This window comes from Scyliorhinus torazame, chromosome 7, assembly GCF_047496885.1.
Source record: "Scyliorhinus torazame isolate Kashiwa2021f chromosome 7, sScyTor2.1, whole genome shotgun sequence".
Taxonomy (NCBI): Eukaryota; Metazoa; Chordata; class Chondrichthyes; order Carcharhiniformes; family Scyliorhinidae; genus Scyliorhinus; species Scyliorhinus torazame.
The window spans coordinates 275,698,662-275,722,819 of NC_092713.1; the positions used below are offsets into that span (position 1 = coordinate 275,698,662).

At 49.7% G+C, this 24,158-nt stretch overlaps 1 protein-coding gene across 4 annotated transcripts in view; it reads right to left on the reverse strand.

Annotated features, from left to right (window-relative positions):
* The window catches only part of LOC140427052 (organic cation/carnitine transporter 2-like), a 214,434-nt gene that overhangs the window by 174,456 nt on the left and 15,820 nt on the right, over positions 1-24,158 (reverse strand). For all 4 annotated transcript variants that reach the window (XM_072512503.1, XM_072512502.1, XM_072512500.1 and 1 more), the window contains exon 2: positions 13,288-13,391. In XM_072512503.1, coding sequence (XP_072368604.1) covers positions 13,288-13,391 — 104 coding nt within the window. The remainder of the gene's footprint in view (positions 1-13,287; positions 13,392-24,158) is intronic.

Below are 24,158 nucleotides of genomic sequence, written 5' to 3' on the forward strand. Positions count from 1 at the left end.
GTCCAGGGATCAATCCCAGCTCCTGGAAACACCTGTCAAGTATGCACATTTAGAGGAAAATGGACAAGTTAGTGACTGGCAGCATGGTTTTGTATGGGGAAGGTCATTTCTCACCGACTTGATTGAGAGTTTGGAAGAGGTGACAAAGAAAATTGATCAGGGAAGGGTGTGGATGTAGTTTATATGGACTTTAGTAAGGCATTTGACAAGGTGCCACATGGCAGAATGGTACAAAAACTAAAGTCACATGGGATTCGGGGTGGGCTGGCTAGATGGATACAGAACTGGCTTAGTTATAGAAGACAGAGAGTAGCAATGGAAGGGTGTTTGTCTGAATGGAGATCTGTAGGTAATGGTGTTCCGCAGGGATCAGTACAGGGCCTCTGTTGTTTGTAGTATATATAAATGATCAGGAGGAAAATGTGGGTGGTCTGATTAGTAATTTTGCGGATGACACAAAGATTGGCGGAGTTGCTGATAGTGCCGAGGATTGGCAGAAGATACAACAGGATATGGATAAATTGGAGACTTGGGCACAGAAATGGCAGTGGAGTTTAATCAGGACAAATGCGAGGTGATGTATTTTGGAGGATCTAATCTAGGTATGAATTATACTGTAAATGGCAGAACCCTTAGGAATATTAATATACAGAGGGATCTGGGCGTCAAGGTCCACAGTTCCCTAAAAGTGGCAACACAGGTGGCCAAGGTGATTAGGAAGGCATATGGTATGCTTGCCTTCATCAGCCGGGGAATTGAGTACAAGGGTTGGGAAATCATTTTGCAGCTATAAAAAACCTTGGTTCGGTCACATTTGGAGTATTGCTTGGTCACCACATTATCAGAAGGAAGTGGAAGCTTTGGAGACAGTGCAAAGAAGATTCACCAGGATGTTGCCTGGTCTCGAGCGTGTTGGCTATAGGAGAGGTGAATAAACTAGGATTGTTTTCACTGGAAAGACGGAATCTGAGGGGAGACCTGATAGAGGTCGCCAAAGTTATGAGAGGCAGAGAAAGGGTGGACAGTCAGAGGCTTTTTCCAAGGGTGGAAGTGTCAATTACAAGCCGGCACAGGTTCAAGGTGAGAGGGGGAACGTTTAAGGGAGATGTGCCGGGTCGGTTTTCTATGCAGCGAGTGGTGGGTGCCTGGAACGTGCTGCCAGAGGATGTGGTGGAAGCTGGCACATTAGCAACATTTAAGGGGCATCTGGATGGGTACATGAATAGGGAGGAAATAGAGGGATATGGACCGAAAAAGGGTAGAAGTTTTTTTTAGTAGGGCATCATGTTTGTGTCATGTGAGGGTACCTTTAAATTATGCTTGCCCCCTGGCTGCTTCCATCAAGGTTAAGCAATGTACCTTTAAGAAAACAGTGATGTCATAGAGTGGGTGGAGCTCAGCTCAGTTCAGCCATTTTGGAAGTTTTGCAGTTTTGAAAAGAGCTGGTGTGTGTCTGTGTTTTGCAGTGAGCTGGATCTTTCACATGAAAGACTATCTCTGGATCATTTGGGTGATTTAAACTTATGATAGTGAAGCCTTTAACCGGATGTGATTTTGTTTAAAGGTGTTAAGTCTCTTGGAAGTTTGAAGGAACATTTTAAGGAATTATTTACTGTTGCAATATTTTCTGAGTTATCTTTGAAGTAAGGGGTGTTAAGAGATCCAATGTTTATTTAAGATGTTAAGTTGAGTTCATGGAACAAACAGTGTTTTGTGTTTAAAAACCCACATGTCCATAATTGTAATCCCACACCTAGGGAAAAAGACGTGTGCTAGTAAAAGCAACAAATCCATCAAAGGGAGAGGTTGGTTGAACTCCATGATACATTTTGGGGTTCTGAAAACGCCTCACCCATAACATTTGGCACAGGCTTGAGGGCCGAAGGGCCTGTTCCTGTGCTGTACTTTTCTTTGTTCTTTGGAGCATAGCTCCAAGTCCTTACACGATGACAGCATGGCTGCTCGATGTATTCTGCCCAAGAGAGAACACGGAAGGCTTTCGGATTATTTCGCAGCAACAATGCAGGAACTCAGAACATGAGTGCAAAAGACAAAGGTGAAGCATTTCCAATTATATTCAGCCAGACGTTTGAAGTGAATGATTCACCTCGGCCTCTTCCTAAGGTTGCTGCCATCATAAATGGCAGCCTTCAAATAGTTTGATTCACTCTGAGAAATTTCTGAAGACACTGACTGCAGCAAAGGCGATGAAAACATCCCAGATGTAGTACTGAGGACTTGTGCTCCAGAATCTAGCAATTCCCTAACCAAGCTATTCCAATTCAGCTACAGCACAGGCATCTATCCAACAATGTGGAAAATTGGTTAGTCATGTCCTCTCCACAAAAGGCAGGAAAAATCCAATCTGTATAATTACTACCCGTCCATCTACTTTCAATTATTAACAAAGTTATGGAAGGTGTCACTTCCTCAAAAATATCATGTTCACTTTGGTTTCTGCAAGGAAAACTCAGCTTTAGACATCCTTCCAACATTGGTCCAAACATGATGAAAGGTGGGGGTGGGGAGGAGGAGTCGGGGGGTGGGGAGTGGAGGAGTGTTGGGTGGTGATACCAGTGATGACAACGCTTAACAGGATGAGCCTTATAAATACTCTGGTTACAAGAGTAAGTCAGAGGTTAGGAATTCTGAAGCGAGAAACTCACCTCCTGACTCTACAGAGCCTTGCAACATCTAAAAGGCATAAGTCAGGAGTGTGATGGAATACTCTCCACTTTCTCGGTTAAGTGTGTGGTAGTATGTATTGGGGGTCATGTGGGACTGGAAGCCCTAATGTCATTGGCTGACAGATCCCGGGTCCTGGTTGGCCGTTGACGTCATACTCCGCCCTGAAGGCGAAGTATAAGAAGCCGGTGCCTTCCCCCGCAGGCCAGTTTACTATCGGGCTGCTGGGGAACAGACACGCTTAATAAAGCCTCATCGACTTCACTCTATTCATCTCACGGAGTCTTTGTGCGCCACAATTTATTAAGCGTGCCTAAAAAGGACTGTGGAGCTCAGGATCATTCCAGAATGCCTGAGGATCAGCCCCCACGCAGTGAATGCGGCAGCAGCCTTCAAACACTGGCAGACTTGCTTTGAGGCCTACATCACATCGACCACAGGCCGAGTCTCAGACGAACAAAAACTGCAGGTCCTGCACTCGAGGGTGAGCACGGAGATTTTCACCCTCATTGAAGACACCCGCGATTTCCAGACGGCGTTCACAGCACTGAGAAGTCTCTACGTTCGCCCAGTTAACCAAATCTACGCTCGCTACCAGCTCGCGACAAGACGGCAAGCTCCCGGAGAATCGATGGACGAGTTCTACGCCACGCTGCTGATTTTGGGAAGAGCCTGCAGCTGCCCGTCAGTGAATGCAAACGATCATACGGACATGTTAATGCGCGATGCTTTTGTTGCAGGTATGCAATCCTCCCAAATCCGCCAAAGACTTCTAGAAAAAGAGTCGCTAGGACTCTCAGAGGCACGGGCCCTGGCAGCCTCGCTGGACGTAGCCGCGCGTAATACCCGCGCCTACGGCCCCGACCGCCATTGGGCCCCGTACGTACCCGCCGCGGCAAACCCCCTACCCCCCCCCCCCCGGACACCCCACAGGCTTGCGCAGTCCAAACGCCGAGTCGCACCGGGGGCGCCCGCTGTTATTTCTGCGGCCAGGCGAAGCACCCCCGACAACGCTGTCCGGCCCGCGCAGCCATCTGCAAAAGCTGCGGGAAAAAGGGCCACTATGCGGTGGTGTGCCGATCCCGCGTGGTCGCCGCCGTCCCGGGAGAACAGGGAGCCCTACAGGCAGTCTATGCCTCCCAACCCCCCCAGCACGCCATGTGCGACCCGCAGGCGCCGCCATTTTGGGTCCCGACCACCGCGGCCCCGGGAGAACTGGGAGCTCTGCACGCCGCCTACGCTCCCCAACCCCCCTCCCCGCAGTCCATGTACGACCCGCCGCCGGCGCTCCCGATTTGGGTGCCGGCCAACACTCTCCACGGAGAGGAGGGGGTTTTTCGCATCCCGAACGCCACCCTCACCCCCGCCCCGCGCCCCACGCCTGACCCGCCGGCGCCACCTACCTTGACCCCGACCACCACTGTCCCCGGCGAGGGAGCTCCGCACGGTGCCAGCGCTCGCGGCCCCACGACTGACCCGCCGGAGCCGCCGACCTGGGCCCTCACCCCCGTCCCGCGCCCCACGCCTGACCCGCCGGCCTGGGCCCCGACCACCGCTGTCCCCGGCGAGGGAGCTCCACACAGTGCCAGCGCTCGCGGCCCCACGACTGACCCGCCGGCGCCGCCGACCTGGGCCCTCACCCCCGTCCCGCGCCCCACGCCTGACCCGCCGGCGCCGCCGACCTGGGCCCTCACCCCCGTCCCGCGCCCCGCGCCTGACCCGCCGGCGCCGCCGACCTGGGCCCTCACCCCCGTCCCGCGCCCCACGCCTGACCCGCCGGCGCCGCCGACCTGGGCCCTCACCCCCGTCCCACGCCCCACGCCTGACCCGCCGGCGCAACTTACCTGGACCCCGATCACCACCGTCCCCGGCGAGGGAGCTCCTCACGGTCCCAGCGCTCGCAGTACTGACCCGCCGGCCTGGACCCCGACCACCGCTGTCCCCGGCGAGGGAGCTCCGCGCGGTCCTAGCGCCCGCGGCCCTGGCGCTCGCAGTCAAGGAACTCCGCGCGGTCCTAGCGCTCGCGGCCCGGGCGCTCGCAATGCAGGAACTCCGCGCGGTCCTAGCGCCCCCCAGACCCCCCAGCACACCATGTGCGACCCGCAGACGCCGCCATTTTGGGTCCCGACCACCACGAGGGGAGGAGGGGCCCCGCCATCTTGGACCGCCCCCGACCTGTACGACGCATGGGGGAGGCCATTTTGTCCACCCCCGACGCCATCTTGTGACCCCTCAGCCACGGGCGATGTATGGGGGTGGCCATTTTGTCCATCCCCGATGCCATCTTGGACGGCAACAACGGACCCCACCCCACTACTACAACCACGGCTCGCTTCGGTTACACTCGATCAGGCTCGGCCCCGGACTCTCCAGACGACGACGACAACGGTCCTAATTAACGGCCACGAGACGCCATGCCTAGTCGACTCCGGGAGCACGGAAAGTTTTATACATCCCGACACGGTAAGACGCTGTTCCTTAACTACCTTCCCCAGCGCACAAAAGATTTGCCTAGCTGCAGGATCCCACTCCGTACAGATCCAGGGATTCTGCATAGTTACCCTAACGGTACAGGGGAGGGAATTCAAAAACTACAAACTTAACGTCCTTCCCCAACTCTGTGCCCTCACCTTGCTGGGCTTAGATTTTCAATGTAACCTACAGAGCCTTACGTTTAAATTCGGCGGCCCCATACCCCCACTCACTATCTGCGGCCTCGCCACCCTCAAGGTGCAACCCCCGTCCTTGTTTGCGAACCTCACCCCGGATTGCAAACCCGTCGCCACTAGGAGCAGACGGTACAGCGCCCAGGACCGGACCTTCATTCGCTCCGAAGTCCAGCGGCTACTAAAGGAGGGCATAATCCAGGCCAGCAATAGTCCCTGGAGAGCGCAGGTGGTAGTAGTGAAGACAGGGGAGAAACAAAGGATGGTCATTGACTATAGCCAGACCATCAACAGGTACACACAACTAGACGCGTACCCTCTCCCCCGCATATCCGACATGGTCAATCGGATTGCCCAGTATAAAGTCTTCTCCACCGTGGACCTCAAGTCCGCCTACCATCAGCTCCCCATCCGCCCAAGTGACCGCAAGTACACAGCCTTCGAGGCAGACGGGCGGTTATACCATTGCCTACGGGTCCCTTTTGGCGTCACAAACGGCGTCTCGGTCTTCCAACGGGAAATGGACCGAATGGTTGATCAACATGGGTTACGGGCCACGTTCCCGTACCTCGACAATGTAACCATCTGCGGCCACGATCAGCAGGACCACGACGCCAACCTCCAAAAATTCCTCCAGACTGCCAAAGCCTTGAACCTCACGTACAACGAGGACAAGTGCGTTTTTAGCACTGATCGGCTAGCCATTCTGGGCTACATAGTGCGCAATGGGATAATAGGCCCCGACCCCGAACGTATGCGCGCACTCATGGAATTTCCCCTCCTGCACTGCCCAAAAGCCCTGAAACGCTGCCTGGGGTTCTTTTCATACTACGCCCAGTGGGTCCCCCAGTACGCAGACAAGGCCCGCCCCCTAATACAGACCACGACTTTCCCGCTGTCGACAGAGGCTTGCCAGGCTTTCAGCCGCATCAAAGCGGACATCGCAAAGGCCACGATGCGCGCCATCGACGAGTCCCTCCCCTTCCAGGTCGAGAGCGACGCCTCTGACGTAGCTCTAGCGGCTACCCTTAACCAAGCGGGCAGACCCGTGGCCTTCTTCTCCCGAACCCTCCACGCCTCAGAAATCCGCCACTCCTCAGTGGAAAAGGAAGCCCAAGCCATAGTGGAAGCTGTGCGACATTGGAGGCATTACCTAGCCGGCAGGAGATTCACTCTCCTCACTGACCAACGGTCGGTAGCCTTCATGTTCGATAATGCACAGCGGGGCAAGATCAAGAACGACAAGATCTTGCGGTGGAGGATCGAACTCTCCACCTTCAACTATGAGATCTTGTACCGGCCCGGAAAGCTGAACGAGCCGTCCGATGCCCTATCCCGCGGGACATGTGCCAACGCACAAATTGACCGCCTCCAAGCCCTCCACGAGGACCTCTGCCACCCGGGGGTCACTCGGTTTTACCACTTCATCAAGTCCCGCAATCTCCCATACTCCTTAGAGGAGGTCCGTACAGTCACAAGAGACTGCCACATCTGCGCAGAATGCAAACCGCATTTTTTCAGGCCAGATGGAGCGCACCTGATTAAGGCTTCCCGTCCCTTTGAACGCCTCAGTCTCGATTTCAAAGGGCCCCTCCCCTCCACCGACCGCAACGCGTATTTCCTTAATGTAGTGGACGAATACTCCCGCTTCCCTTTTGCCATTCCCTGCTCCGACATGACCGCGGCCACAGTCATTAAAGCCCTGAACAGCATCTTCACGCTGTTCGGTTACCCCGCATACGTCCACAGCGACAGGGGGTCCTCTTTCATGAGTGACGAGCTGCGCCAGTTCCTGCTCAGCAAGGGCATAGCTTCAAGCAGGACGACCAGCTACTACCCCCGGGGGAATGGGCAAGTAGAAAGGGAGAACGGCACGGTCTGGAAGGCCGTCCTACTGGCCCTACGGTCCAGGGATCTCCCAGTTTCACGGTGGCAGGAGGTCCTCCCGGACGCTCTCCATTCCATCCGGTCGTTATTATGTACGAGCACTAATCAAACGCCTCACGAGCGTCTCCTTGTCTTCCCTAGGAGGTCCTCCTCTGGAACGTCGCTGCCGACCTGGCTGGCGGCCCCAGGACCCATCCTGCTCCGAAAGCACGTGCGGGCACATAAGGCGGACCCGTTGGTCGAAAGGGTTCACCTCCTCCACGCAAACCCCCAGTACGCCTACGTGGAGTACCCCGACGGCCGACAGGACACGGTCTCCCTGCGGGATCTGGCGCCCGCCGGCACCACGCACACCCCCCCGACACCATCAACCCAACCGCACCCCTTCCTGCCACCGCCGCACCCCGCGACCGCCCCCTTCCCAGGAGGATCAGTCCCCCTCCCCTTTGCACCGACAGCTGAAACCGTGCGGCTCCCGGAGGCGACAACGCTGGTACAAGCACCACCACCACCGCCGGGGCCGAGGCGATCGACACGGACGACCAGACCGCCCGACCGACTCGTGGCGTCGATGTAAAACAAAGATGGACTGTCCAATGAACATTTTGTTTTTCCTATATCCTCTGTAAATAGTTGTAACAGGACGATACTGTCCAATACTGTACTACCATGTAACTGTTCTATCCTCCCAGGACCAGCCCTGTAAACCCTTACCACCATACGAAGCATCACCCGGCCGGGTTCATTTTTGACAAGAGGTGAATGTGGTAGTATGTATTGGGGGTCATGTGGGACTGGAAGCCCTAATGTCATTGGCTGACAGATCCCGGGTCCTGGTTGGCCGTTGACCTCATACTCCGCCCTGAAGGCGAAGTATAAGAAGCCGGTGCCTTCCCCCGCAGGCCAGTTTACTATCGGGCTGCTGGGGAACAGACACGCTTAATAAAGCCTCATCGACTTCACTCTATTCGTCTCACGGAGTCTTTGTGCGCCACAAAGTGCAGCTCCAAGAACTCCCATGAGTCCCAACAACATTCAGAACAGAGTATCTGGCTTAATCAGCGCGCTAAGTACAAGCTTAAACATTCACTCTCTCCATCACTGGTACACAGAGGCAGCAGTGTGTGTACAAGATGCACTTGCATCAATTCACCAAGGCTCCTTTTAAAGGCACCTTCCAAACCTGTGTCTTCTACCACCTTGAAGGCCAAGGACAGCAAAAGCTTGTAAACACATCCCAATTCATTTCCTCCAACTCCAGCACACTGAGTCAGATGACCTGCAGCAACTTGGCAAGGTTCCTTCGACAAAACTTCCAAATGCATGACCTCTACATGGGAAAAAACAGGACAGCAGGTGGCATAGAGTTTGGGTAAAAGCCTTTAAGTCAAAGGAAACCGGAACGGTGAGGTGTTAAACCTGAAAGCGAAACCTTGATGGAAGCAGCCAGGGGGCAAGCATAATTTAAAAGAGGACTTGAAAGTGCCTTCTGAAAGTGGAATTGAAATCACTTGTGTGGGGTTATGGGAATATGGCGGGGAGTGAGTCCATGAAGGATGCTCTTTCAGAGGGTCGGTGCAGACACAATGTACCAATTGGCCTCCTTCTGCACTGAAGAATTTCTAGGATTTTATGGTTCTATGGAAGCCAGAGTTCAGTGAGATAAGGTGGCTCATGGGATAAGAAGTATTCTGAGGAGAAATCCACAGACACCAACTTGGGTTCAGAACGGAATCTGTTCCTCCACATTTTATTTTTAAAAAGTAAAAATCACAGACTGTAGAGCCAGAGTTGCATTCTGGGATCTTCTCTCCCAGTCCAAACATCAACTGTGATCGTAACAGTAAAAATCGCACAAAGGTCCACTCAGATCAATAAATGCAGTCTGATCATTGTTGCCCACATCATGAGAATATTGGTTTTATCCAAAAACATCCACTCATGCATTGGCATGCATCCATTTCATCATCTTGGTTTGAACACACATAAGTTCACATGCTCACTCCACTCACAACTCCATGTATAGAATGCCTGATTTTTCAGAAAAATAGAAATAAAATGCCAGTTACAAATATTCACTGTCCTTTCACTCTCATACACAAATTATTTCGTAATGGAGTCACAGAGCTTTACAGCACAGAAACACTTGGCCTTGTATGCTGTGGCATTTCAGTGCTCATCTAAATGCTTTTTAAATATTGTAAGGGTTAGATTTAGATTTATTGTCACCTGTACTGAGGTACAGTGAAAAGTATTGTTCTGCATACAGTCTCGGCAGATCATTCCATACATGAAAAACTTAGGACAAAGGATAAATACACAATGTAAATACATAGACATCTGTTGAAGTGTACAGTTCAGTCCATAAGAGGGCCATTCAGGAGTCTTGTAACAGCGGGAGAGAAGCTGTTTTTGAATCTGTTAGTGCGTGTTCTCAGACTTTTCTGTCTCCTGCCTGATGGAAAAGTTTGGAAGAGAGAATAACCCACGTGGGAGGGGTCTTTGATTATTCTGCCCATTTTCCTAAGGGAGGTGTAGACAGAGTCAATGGATGGGAGGCAAGTTTGCGTGACGGATTGGGCCGTGTTCACGGCTCTGTAGTTTCTTATGGTCCTGAGCCGAGCATTTGCCTACCATGCAATGATGCAGCCAGATAGGATGCCTTCTATGGTCCATCTGTAAAAAATAGTTACAGTCAATGTGGACATGCTGAATTTCCTTAGTTTCCTGAGGGTTGTGCTTTCTTGGTCGTAGCATTGACATGAGTGGACCAGGATAGATTGTTGGTGTTGTGCACACCTTGGAATTTGAAGCTGTAAACCATCTTCACCTCATCACCTTTGATACAGACAGGGGTGTGTACGACACTTCACTTCCTATTTTTATTTTTTTAAATAAATTTAGAGTACCCAATTCATTTTTTCCAATTAAGGGGCAATTTAGCGTGGCCAATCCACCTACCCTGCACATCTGGGTTGTGGGGGCGAAACCCACGCAAACACGGGGAGAATGTGCAAACTCCACACGGACAGTGACCCAGAGCCAGGATCGAACCTGGGACTTCGGCGCCGTGAGGCAACAGGGCTAACCCACTGCACCACCCTGCTGCCCTTACACTTCATTTCCTGAAGTCGAAAACCAGATCCTTAGTTTTTCTGACATTGTGGCAGAGATTGTTGTTGTTGCACCATGCCACTAGGCTCTCTATATCCCCCCTGTACTTACATGCCACCTCCAACAGGAAACCTTGGATATACAGCCTTTGGAACTGCAGGCACCACAATGCTTGTTCTGGAATTGGCGTTCGTCCTCGAGATATACTCCGCCCAACACCCAGCCAAACATCAAGAGGGTCAGGCGCCTCCCTTGCCACAGTATATGGAGAATTCTTCGAACCTTGGGGTGGAAGGATGTTATATCCCTCATGGTTCTCACGGGGTAGGGATGATCCACTACGCCGTGGAGCTTGTGGAATACGAGCTGCCCAATAAGCGGGCAGGCGACCCTTAACAAGTTCATGCGTCTTTGCATAAATACAGTCGGCCAGTCAGGCACCGACTAGAGAAGAACCAGTAGGGAAATATTGGAACTGAACAAAATGGTTAACGTGTTAAATAAAATAAGTTTTGTTTTTCTCAACAACTCGGTGTGAACTCCTTTCGTTGCCCCTCACAAAAAGAATGTAGTTATCTTTTCACCTTTTTCTCACAAGTCATTTTTTTCCTGCCCTATTAATGTCCCCAGCACAGGAAACAAAATCAACAGTTAAACATTTTTAAAAAATAAGAGGGTTTGTGATGTGAAGGCGGGAGGCAAGGGAAGTACCAAAATTTCCTTTTGATTTAAAAGAAGACTTACATTTATATATATTACCTTTCACAACCACCAGATATCTCAAAACACTTCGTAGTCATTTAAGTGCTTTTGAAGTGTAGGCACTGTGTAATGTAGGAAATGACGTAGCTAATTTGCACATAGTAAGTTCCTACAAACAACAATGTGATAATAAACAGATAATCTAATTTGCATTGTTAATTGAGAGATAGATCCTGAAATGAAATGAAAATTTCCTGTGAAGCACACCGGCAGATAACTCTGCTGCTCTTTGAAATAGTGCCATGGGATCTTTTATTCCCATCTCAAAGGGCAGGCGGTGCCTCAGTTAAACACCTCCTCCAAAATGCAGCAGCTCTTCAGGACTGGAAAGGGCAACACGTGATTAGCACAGCTGCCTCACAGCGCCAGGGACCTGGGTTCAATTCCGGCCTTGGATCACTGTCTGTGTGGAGCCTGTATGTTCTCCCCATGTCTGTGTGGATTTCCTCCGGATGCTCCAGTTTCTTCCCACAGTCCAAAGATGTGCGTGTTAGATGGATTGGCCATGATAAATTGCCCCTTAGTGTCCAGGGATCTGCAGGTTTGCTAATGGGGATAGGGTGGAGTGGACATGGGTAGAGTGCTCAGTCGAAGGGTCAGTGCAGACTTGAAGGGTTGAATAGCCTCCCTCTGCACTATAGGGATTCTATAATTTTCTGAGAGTGCAGAACTCTCTCACAGTACTACACTGGAATGTCAGCCAAGATTGTGGTGCTCAAATCCTGGAGAAGTGCTTGAACTCACAACTTTCTGACCCAGAGGAAATGCCTACAAACCAGGTCACCTCTGGCTCTCAGTGAAGCCATTAGCATTATGAATATCTTGATTTGCCTCTTCAGGCCTGGATCCAGTTAAAAATAGCTTTCCCCAGCACCATCAGTATGGCGCACAATTCACATAATCTCAGGTAAAAATCTCTTTGGGGTATGAATGATATCTCCAGAGCTGGAATTTTCAACATTCGTGAGGGCTCCACCTGCCTACAGCAAGTTCCCACATGCCTTGTAAAATCCAAGAATTAAATGAATGGTTGGTGGGAATGCAACACAGTGAGGTAAATCCTCTGTGCCTATTTTATCAATGCTGTCTTCATTACATATCCTGCCTTTGTCAAAGAACAAGAACAAAGAAAAGTACAGCACAGCTCAGGAACAGGCCCTTCGGTCCTCCAAGTGTATGCCGATCATGATGTCCTAACTTAAAAAAAAACCTACCTTTCTCGGTCCTTATCCCTCTATTTCCTCCCTATTCATGTACCAATCCAGATGCCTATTAAATGTTGCTAATGTACCTGCTTCAACCACATCCTCTGGCACCCACCACTCTGCATGAAAATCTTATCCCGCACATCTCCCTTAAACTTTCCCCCTCTCATCTTGAACTTGTGCCCCGCTTGTAATTGATACTTCCACCCTTGGAAAAAGCCTGTTCACCCTGTCTATGCCTCTCATAATCTTGTAGATCTCTGTCAGGTCTTCCCTCAGCCTCCGTCTTTCCAGTGAAGACAATCCTAGTTTATTTAACCTCTCCTCATAGCCAACATTCTCAAAACCAGGCAGCATCCTAGTGAACCTTGTTTACACTCTCTCCCTCCAAAATGCATCACCTCACATTTGTCCTGATTAAACTCCATCTGCCATTTCTGTGCCCAAGTCTCCAATCTATCTATATCTTGTATCCTCTGACAATCCTCGGCACGAGCAGCAACTCAGCCAATCTTTGTGTCATCCACAAACTTACTAATCAGACCATCCACGTTTTTCTCCAGATCATTCATTAAACTACAAATAACAGAGGTCCCAGCACTGATCCCTGCTCGAACACTACGAGTTAAGATCTCCATTCAGAAAAACACCCTACCACCGCTACTCTCTGTCTTCTATAACCAAGCCAGTTCTGTATCCATCTAGCCAGCCCAAATCGAATCCCCATGTGATTTTAGTTTTTGTACCAGTCTGCTATGTGGCACCTTGTCAAATGCCTTACTAAAGTCCATATAAACTACATCCACAGCCCTTCCCTCATCAATTTTCTTTGTCACCTTTTCCAAAAACTCAATCAAGTTGGTGATTCATGACTTCCCCGTACAAACCATGCTGCCTGTCGGGTCTGCGAGGTGAAGAACTGTTTTGAAAATGTCTTCTTGCAGAGTTTAAAAACAGAAATAACTCACCTATCTGACAACTGTCCAGTAATAAAGGAACCAAGCAGCACCCCGATGAAGAATATGGACATAGCAAACGGCCCTTTCCAGTGGTTGTCACACACCAAGTCCCACTGAAATGCAAAAATGAATGAAAATGTTTTTATATGTAATTTAAAGATAATTACAGACAATCGTTATTTCTGTATTGGATCTAAACATGCACAAAATAAGGTACAGGATAAAGCTTATTCGGCTCACGGAAGCAATATCAGCCTGCACCAATGGCACCATTTGCACCTTTTATCAGTGACTGCAACAATAACCACAATAACTTATATTTATATTGTGTTTTTGGAAGAATAACATATTCCAAGATGTTTTACAGGGCTGTTATTGAACCAAATATGACACTGAGCCAAATGTATTTAATTCTTTCAGTGAACGTGGAATTCCTCGGTAAAGTCAACATTTGTTGCCCATCTCCAATTGTCCTTGAAAACGTGGGGTGAGTCGCCTTCTTGAATCATTACACTGCAGCTGCTTCAGATGCACCCACAGTATTTTTAGGAAGAGATTCCAGGATTTCTACCCAGCAAAGGTAAAGGAAATGTAATAAAGATCCAGGGATGGTGTGAGGCTTGGAGTGGAACTTTGACAAGGTCCCACATAGGAGACTTATAAAGAAGGCAGCATATGGGATATATGGTAATTTGATAAGGTGAATTCAAAATTGGCTGAGCTGTTGGAGACAGAGAGTGATGACAGGCGGCTGCTTTAGTGACTGGAAGCCAGTATCCAGTGATGTACATGGATCTGTGCTGGGTCCCCTATTGTTTGTCATTTATACAAATGACATAGATGACTATGTGGGGGGTAGGATCAGTAAGTTTGCGGATGACACAAAGAAAGGCCGGGTGATTAACAGTGAGGCTGAGAGTGTTGGAATGCAAGAAGATGTAGACGGGGTGGTCAAATGGGCAGAAAAGTGGCAGATGGAATTTAACACTGAAAAGAGTGAGGTTATACACTTTGGAAGGAGTAATGTGACAAGGAAGTAGTCAATGAATGGGGGGACTTGAGGAAAAAACCTCTTCCTCAGAGGGTGGGGATGGTCTGGGAGGTGGTCGAGGCGGGTTGCCTCACATCCTTTAAAAAGTACCTGGATGAGCACTTGTCATGCCATAACGTTCAAGGCTCTGGGCCAAGTGCTGGCAAATGGGATTAGATAGACAGGTCAGGTGTTTTGCATGCGCAAAGGACCTCTTCTGCACTGTATTATTCTGTGCACTTGCAGGTATTGGTTTCTCAGGCCTTTTGATGCCTTGTGCTCCGAGGCGGTAGATGTTGTGTATTTGGAAGGTGCTGTTGAAGGAGTCTCATCAAGTTACTGCAGTGCACCATGTAAATGGTATACACTACTGACACTCTGCATTAGTGGTGGAGGGAGTGAGTCTTAAGAGGGTGCAGGAGGCACAAGACTATCAGCTACTTTCCTGAAGGGTGTTTAGCTTCTTGAGTGTTGTTGGAGCTGCACTCATCCAGGCAAATGGAGAGCATTCAGTCAGCCTCCTCACTTGAGCCTTGTAGATTGAGGAGTTACTCACTGCAAAATTCCCAGCCTCTGACCTGCTCCTGTTATCACAGCATTTATACGGCTGGTCTCGTTCAGTATCTGCTCAATGGAAACCCCCTGTATAGTGGGTGTTTCAATGATGGTAATACTATTAAATGTCATGGGGAGATGTTTAGATTCTCTCTTATTGAAGATAATCATTGTTTAGCTCCTGTGTGGTGTGACTGCCGCTTGCATGAATCAGCTCACACTTTTCTGCATTAAACTCCATTTACCACCTCTCAGCCCAGTGCTGCAGCTTATCTATGTCCCGCTGTAACTTGTAACATCCTTCCGCACTGTCCCCAACTCCACTGACTTTAGTGTCATCTGCACATTTACTCACCCATCCTTCTACGCCCTCCTCCAGGTCATTTATAAAAATGACAAACAGCAGTGGCCCCAAAACAGATCCTTGTGGTACACCACTAGTAACTGGACTCCAGTCCGAACATTTCCCATCAACCACCACCCTTTGTCTTGTTCCGGCTAGCCAATTTCTGATCCAAACTGCTAAATCACCCTGAATCCCATGCCTCTGTATTTTCTGCAGTTGTCTACCGTGGGGAACCTTATCAAACGCTTTACTGATATCCACAGACACATCAACTGCTTTACCCTCATCCACCTGTTTGGTCACCCTCTCAAAGAACTCAATAAGGTTTGTAGGCACGACCTACCCTTCACAAAACCGTGTTGACTATCTCTAATCAAATTATTCCCTTCCAGATGATTATACATCCTATCTCTTACAAACCTTTCCACGATTTTGCCCACAACAGAAGTAAGGCTCACTGGTCTATAGTTACCGGGGTTGTCTCTACTCCCCTTCTTGAACAAGGGGACAACATTTGCTATCCTCCTGTCTTCTGGCACTATTCCTGTAGACAAAGATGACTTAAAGATCAGAGCCAAAGCTCAGCAATCTCCTCCCTAGCTTCCCAGAGAATCCTAGGATAAATCCCATCCGGCCCAGGGGACTTATCTATTTTCACACTTTCCAGAATTGTAAACACCTCCTCCTTATGAACCTCAAGCCCTTCTAGTCTAGTAGCCTGAATCTCAGTATTCTCCTCGACAACATTGTCATTTTCCTGTGTGAATACTGATGAAGAATATTCATTTAGCACCTCTCCTATCTCCTCGGACTCCAAGCACAACTTTCCACTACTGCCCTTGATTGGCTCTGCTTTTACCCTAGTCATTCGTTTATTCCTGACATATCCATAGAAAGCTTTAGGGTTATCCTTGATCCTACCTGCCAAAGAATTCTCATGTCCCCTCCTGGCTCTTCCTAGCGCTCTCTTTAGGTCCTTCCTTGTAACTTTCGAGCGCCCTAATTGAACCTTCATGTCTCATCTTTACATAAGCCTCCTTCTTCCTCCTGACAAGTGTTTCGACTGCTTTAGTAAACCACAGTTCCCTTGCTCGACCACTTCCTCCCTGCCTGACAGGTACATACTTATCAAGGACATGCAGTAGCTGTTCCTTGAACAAGCTCCACATTTCCATTGTGCCCATCCCCTGCAGTTTTCCTCTCCATCCGATGCATTTAAGTCATGTCTCATCGCATCATAATTGCCTTTCCCCCAGATATAACTCTTGCCCTGCAGTATATACCTATCTCTTTCCATCACTAAAGTAAACGTAATTGAATTGTGGTCACTATCACCAAAGTGCTCACCTACCTCCAAATCTAACACCTGTCCTGGTTCATTACCCATTACCAAATCCAATATGGCCTCGCCTCTCGTTGGCCTATCTACATACAGTGTCAGGAAACCTTCCTGCACACACTGGACAAAAATGGACCCATCTAAATTACTCGAACTACAGCGTTTCCAGTCAATATTTGGAAAGTTAAAGTCCCCATAACAACTCCCCTGTTGCTTTCACTCCTATCCAGAATCATCTTTGCAATCCTTTCCTCTACATCTCTGGAACTTTTCGGAGGCCTATAGAAAACCCCTAACAGGGTGACCTCTCCTTTCCTGTTTCTAACCTCAGCCCATACCGCTTCAGTAGACGAGTCCTCAACAAACGTCCTTTCTGCCACTGTAATACTGTCCTTGACTAACAATGCCACCCCTCCCCCTCTTTTACCACCTTCCCTGAGCTTACTGAAATATCTAAACCCTGGCACCTGCAACAACCATTCCTGTCCCTGCTCGATCCATGTCTCCGAAATGGCCACAGCATCGAAGTCCCAGGTATCAACCCATGCCGCAAGTTCACCCACCTTATTCCGGATGCTCCTGGCATTGAAGAAAACTCACTTTAAACCACCTTCCTGCCTGCCGGAACACTCCTGCAACTTTGAAACCTTACCCATGATCTCACTACTCTCAACCTCCTGCATACTGGAACTACAATTCAGATTCCCAAGCCCCTGCAGAACTAGTTTAAACCCTCCCGAAGAGCATTAGCAAATTCCCCCCCCCCCCCAGGATATTGGTACCCCTCTGGTCCAGGTGTAGACCATCCCGTTTGTAGAAGTCCCACCGACCCCAGAATGAGCCCCAATTATCCAGAAATCTGAAACCCTCCCCCCTGCACCATCCCTGTAGCCACATGTTCAACTCCTCTCTCTCCCTATTCCTCGTCTCGCTATCACGTGGCACGGGTAACAACCCAAAGATAATAACTCTGTTTGTCCTAGATCTAATTTTCCACCCTCGCTCCCTGAATTCCTGCCTTACATCCCTATCCCTTTTCCTACCTGTGTCGCTGGTACCTATGTTGTCCTCGGAGGGCGGAGAACGGGGTGTCCAGGAGCTCTAAATAATGGCCGTCCTGAATTTTAGTTGCCCAGTAAGGCAGAGGGCACCCGTCTCATATGCGGAAGTTTCAGGCTCCAGCCGTCAATGGCGCATTCCAGCGGACTCCGACCAATGGCATCAATTCCTCGCCAACGGATGCTGTGCACCATGTACACCGGAGATACCTGATGACCGGAAAGAACGCGCCACTGCCAGAAGGAGTCGGTGGCACCGACTCCAGTAAGAAAACTCAACCATCCGCCACTGCCCCATCATTGACTGGCGCAGAGCGGACGCATTTCATCAATGTTGAGACGATCACCGGGGGTCGACGTGAATCCCACCCCCGCCATCCTCCCAATTCTCCCGCCCCCCCGAAAACCGGCCCGGCGTGAGTCGTGCCGCCCGCCTCGGTGCTGTCTGGATTCTCCAGCCCGCGATGGGCCGCAGTCCCGCCCGTTCTATGCCGGTCCCGCCAGCGTAAATTAGAGTTGGTCCCTTACCGGCGGGATCTGGCGGCGCGGGCGGGCTCCGGGGTTCATGGGGGGTCGCGGGGGGATCTGGCCCCAGGAGGTGCCCCCACGGTGGCCTGGCCTGTGGTCGGAGTCCACCGATCCACCGGCGGGCCTGTGCCGTGGGGGCACTCTATTTCTTCCGCAACGGATGCCCTGGTCATCTGCCATTCCCGGTGCGGAAGTGAATGCCTCTGCGCATGCGCGGGGATGACGCCAGCACGCGCTGGCGCTCCCGTGCATGCGCCGACTCACGCCCGCCGGCAGAGGCCCTTCGGCGCCGGTTGGTTTGGCGCCAGGCCCCTATCCCGCCGGCCGGCAGGGTGCCAACCACTCTGGGGCGGGCCTAGTCCCTGAAGGTGCGGAGGATTCCGCACCTTTGGGGCGGCCCGATGCCGGAGTGGTTCACGCCACTCCGTCCCGCCAGGACCCCGACCCCCCCGTCGGGTAGGGGAGAATCCCGCCCAAGATTTATGACCAGTGCCATGTGAGAGTACCTTTAAGAAATGGGTGTTTAAGAAATGTACCTTTAAGAAATGGGTGTTTATCAGTGATGTCAGAGTGTGGGTGGAGCTGGGCTGTCTGTCAGCTTTTTACTTTTGTTTTTGAGCCGGCTGTTATATAGTGAGTTTTGGCTTCGTTTTCAGTGTTGGAGCTGAAGCCAGACAAAGCAGGTGTACTGTTGATCTCTCTGCCATGAAAAGACTATCTTTTGATCATTTGGTGAATTCAGAATTATAAATGTTTTCAGTAGTGACTTTAACCTGATGTGCTTCTGTTAAAGGTTATGTTTTTTGTAAGTCTTCTGGATGTTAAAAGGACAGCATAAACATTACTTAGTGTTGTACTCTTTGGGAGTTGTATTTGAATTGATGATTGCTAAGATGTTCACTGTCTGTTTTAAAAAGGTTAACCTGAGTTCATAGAATAAACATTGTTTTGCTTTTAAAAATACTTTCGATTTCTGCTGTACCACACCTGTAGATTGGGCCGTGTGCGCCCCATAACCACAATCTATTAAAAGTTGTGGGTCAGGTAAACTCCATGATACACTTTGAGGTTCTCTAAACCCTGGCCCATAACACCAGCAGGAACAGATCAGAGTGAGGAGAGCCAGGCCCATGAGAGAATTCGCCGCTGGCGACTCCGGGCCGTTCTCGTATATGGTGAAGGTGAAAGGGAAGGATTCAAATTGGCAAGTGGACCATCTCTGCAGCCAGATGTAACAGGTACCCGAGGACCAATCACGGCTCCTGAACCCGCTGGTGCCACTCCGTCCGGAGCAGTTACCAGTGATACCCAACGAGGCAGCTGGGTGACTCCGAAATGCGGGAGATTGGCCAATCCGACCAGGAGCCGGACATGGAGTTTTTGCCCATGGACATCGACAAAGGTCCAGGGGTAACTCCGAACAAAAGGCTGAGAACCTCCCAGATGTTCGACCAGGAAACACGCTTCCCGGTCTGCTACACCCTTTCGGGCCCAGAGTGGCGGGCACCGGATAATCAGCCCTTCTCGAACAGGGCAAAGGATTTCCCCTCTTCCATCAAATGCCCATGTATCGGACTTGGGGAGGGGGATGGGTTTTATAACCCTACTGGAGGACCAGGGTTTGTAACATCAGATTCCCTGTGACCTCACCTGAAAAGGATCTACCCAGATGTGGTAGTCCAGGAGGATATAAAGTCACTGCCTCTTATGGAGCAATATCACATCATTCAGGCATCATTCAGGTACTCAGCTATATGTGGGAACTGCATAAATCAGAGCACCGGAGTCCGCAGAGAGCTATCCTGGTGGGGAGCAGCTGATTGGAGTGGCGGGGACATTTTAAAAAGAGCAAACGCTGCAAACCTTCACTGAACCCAGAGGTAGAGCTTCTGAGTTGAGGTCAAAAGTCATTAAGTGACTCGGGGAAAGTTGAAGCAGCTGATTGGGTGAGTAAGGTCGGGTGTGTCGGATGTGACTGGTAAGGAACTACCATTAGGAACTGACCATAAACAATAATAAATTAGAAAAGAGTAATATTAAGGGATTAACTGAGCAGTGCAAGGGATCGGTAAAAATCAAAGCCAGCAGAATTAAGTGACAAGTAAAGATAATATGTAATACAAGGGTAAATAGGCCAAAGTAGAGTTAGGCAAGGAGACTAAGTTATGGTAAGAGGAATATATTTGAAAACTGAGTAATTAGAAAAGTTGGCAAGTAAGATGAAGTACATTTAAGTTTAAGACATGGCAGATGAGGTCAGCAGAGTGGAATGTGTGACCTGTCAAATGTGGGAAATCATGGACCATACTGCAACCTAGATGACCACATGTGCAAGAAGTGCTCCCAACTGCGGAAAATTGTATTTCAGGCTTTGGAGCTCGAGCAGTGGCAAAAGACACTGTGGCCATTCCCAGGGCTGGGAATTACTTGGATAGCACATTTAAAGAATTGGTCACAGCACAGCTAAAGAGACTGGAGGAAAGAAGGTTGACCACCGAGCATTCCAGGAGAAAAAGACAGGTAGTGCAAATCAGTTCACCGTTTTGCAAGCTGATGAGCGTGCTGGTTCCTCAAGGGATTTCAGTCAGACCCAAACCTCTGGCACCACAAGCAGCCTAACGATACAGGATGAGCGCAAGAAGGAAGGAGGAGCAATAATGATAGGGGATTCATTAGACAGGGGAACAAAGAGGTGGTTTTGCAGCAACAGACGTGACTCCAGGATGGTGTATTGCCTCCCTGGGACCAGGATCAGAGATGTCACTGAATGGCTGCAGAACATCCTAAAGGGGGCGGGTGATAAGTCTGAAGTCATGGTACACATTGGTAATAACAATATGAATAGGATGAAGATAAGGTCTTGCATCAAGAATTCAGTTAGCTAAACAGCAGATTAAAAAACAGGACCTCAAAGGTTGTAATCTCTGGATTACTCCCAGTGCCACATGCTTGTGAGTACAGAAATAGGAGAAAAGAGCAAATTGATGTGTGGCTCAAGAGTTGTTGCAGTGGGGGGGGGGAGGGTTTTAGAGTCCTGGATCACTGGGACTATTTCTGAGGAAGGTGGGATATATACAAGCGGGGCGATCTGCACTTGAACCAGAATGGGACCAATGGCCTTGCAGGTGGGCTTGCGAGTGCTGTTGGGAATAGTTTAAACTAGTTTGGCTGGGGTAGAGAACACAGAGTGTTAGTACGATAGGGATACCACATGCTACAGTGAAAAAAACCAAGACAGAGGGTGCTCAACTATATTGAGTTGGGCACCATGGTAGCACAGTGGTTAGCACAGTTGGTTCACAGCTCCAAGGTCCCAGGTTCGAATCCCAGCTTGGGTCACTGTCTGTGTGGAGTCTGCACATTCTCTCCGTGTCTGCGTGGGTTTCCACTGGGTGCTCCGTTTTTCTCCCACAGTCCAAAGATGTGCAGGTTAGGTGGATTGGCCATTGTAAAAAAAAAATTGCCCTGATCTTGGGGTCTATGTTCATATATCTTTGAAAGTTGCCACTCAAGTGGATAGAGTTGTGAAGAAGGCCTATGGTGTGCTCGCGTTCATTAACAGAGGGATTGAATTTAAGAGCCGTGAGGTGATGATGCAGCTGTACAAAACTTTGGTAAGGCCACATTTGGAGTACTGTGTACAGTTCTGGTCGCCTCATTTTAGGAAGGATGTGGAAGCTTTGGAAAAGGTGCAAAGAAGATTTACCAGAATGTTGCCTGGAATGGAGAGTAGGTCTTACGAGGAAAGGTTGAGGGTGCTAGGCCTTTTCTCATTAGAACAGAGAAGGATGAGGGGCGACTTGATAGAGGTTTATAAGATGATCAGGGGAATAGATAAAGTAGACAGTCAGAGACTTTTTCCCTGGGTGGAACAAACCATTACAAGGGGACATAAATTTAAGGTGAAAGGTGGAAGATATAGGAGGGATGTCAGAGGTAGGTTCTTTACCCAGAGAGTAGTGGGGGCATGGAATGCACTGCCTGTGGAAGTAGTTGAATCGGAAACATTAGGGACCTTCAAGCAGCTATTGGATAGGTACATGGATTACGGTAAAATGATATAGTGTAGATTTATTTGTTCTTAAGGGCAGCACGGTAGCATTGTGGATAGCACAATTGCTTCACAGCTCCAGGGTCCCAGGTTCGATTCCGGCTTGGGTCACTGTCTGTGCGGAGTCTGCACGTCCTCCCCGTGTCTGCGTGGGTTTCCTCCGAGTGCTCCGGTTTCCTCCCACAGTCCAAAGATGTGCGGGTTAGGTGAATTGGCTAATGATAAATTGCCCTTAATGTCCAAATTGCCCGTGGTGTTGGGTGGAGTTTGGGTAGGGTGCTCTTTCCAAGAGCCGGTGCAGACTCAAAGGGCCGAATGGCCTCCTTCTGCACTGTAAATTCAATGATAATCTATGATTAATCTAGGACAAAGGTTCGGCACAACATCGTGGGCCAAAGGGCCTGTTCTGTGCTGTATTTTCTATGTTCTTAGTGTCCAAAGGACACACGGAAAGCGACAGGCCCCCACGGAGTCCCTGGGCGAGCACTCAGAGCCTGCGCAGACCAGTTGGCGAGTGTATTCGCAGGTATCTTCACCACCTCATTCCTCCGCTCTGAGGTCCCCACCTCATTCAAGAAGGCCACCATAATACCAGTACGAAAGAAGAACAAGGTAGCCTGTCTCAACGACTACCGACCGGTGGCCCTAACGTCTGTTATCATGAAATGCTTTGAGCGGCTAGTCAAGAGCCGGCTGGATCACTGCCAGCCTCCCAGACGGTCTCGATCCACTGCAGTTTGCCTATCATCGCAATCGGTCCACAGCAGATGCTATCTCTCTGGCCCTACAGTCAACACTCGAACACCTCAACAACAAGGGCACCTACGTCAGACTACTGTTCATAGAGTACAGTTCCACCTTCAGCACCATTACATTATCCCAACAAGACTAATAACCAAACTCTGCAATCTTGGACTTGACCCCTCCCTGTGCAGTTGGATCCTCGACTTCCTCACCAACGGACTGCAATCTGTCAGGATAGGCAACAGCACCTCCTCCACAATAGTCCTCAACACTGGAGCCTCGCAAGGATGTGTGCTCAGTCCTCTACTGTACTCCCTATACACCCATGACTGTGTGGCAACATTTAACCCCAACTCAATCGATAAGTTTGCAGATGATACGACTGTGGTAGGCTGTATCTCAAACAATGACGTATCAGACTACAGGAGGGAGATAAATCACTTGGTTGCATGATGGACCGAAAACAACCTCTCTCTAAATGTCGGAAAGACCAAGGAACTGATCATTGACTTCAGGAAGCGCAGCACGACACACACTCTGCATTAATGGCTCCGAAGTGGAGATGGTCGATAGATTTAAGTTCCTGGGGGTCACCATCACCAAGTCTGTCCTGGTCCACTCATGTTTATGCAACACTCAAGAAAGCCCAACAACGTCTCTACTTCCTACAGAAGCTAAAGAAAGCTTTGACATGGCTGCATCGACTCTCACAAACTTCTACAGATGTGCGATATAGAGCATCCTACCCAGCTGCATCACAGCCTGGTATGGCAACTGCTCAGTCCAAGATCGCAAGAAACTGCAGACTGTGGTGAACTCAGTCCAACGCATCACACAAACTTGCCACCCCCACATTGATTCTGTATACACCTCCCGCTGCCTCAGGAAGGCAGACAGCATTATCAGAGACCCATCCCACCCAAGCATTACCTTCTTCCAGACCCTTCCATCAGGCAGAAGGTACAGAAGTCTGAAGACTCGCACATCCAGACATAGGAACAGCTTCTTCCCCACAGCTACAAGACTTCTCAACGACTCCCCCTCGGACTGATCTGGTCCCTGTCAGAACACTATTCACAACACCCTATTCTGCTCTTGCTCATGTATTTGCTTTGTTTGGCCCTTTGTTCCGCACTGTAACCAATCACTGTTTTGTCGATGTACCATTTGTCACTGTCCCCTGTTGATTATTCTTGTGTCTACTGTGTACGTACTGTGTATGTTCCTCG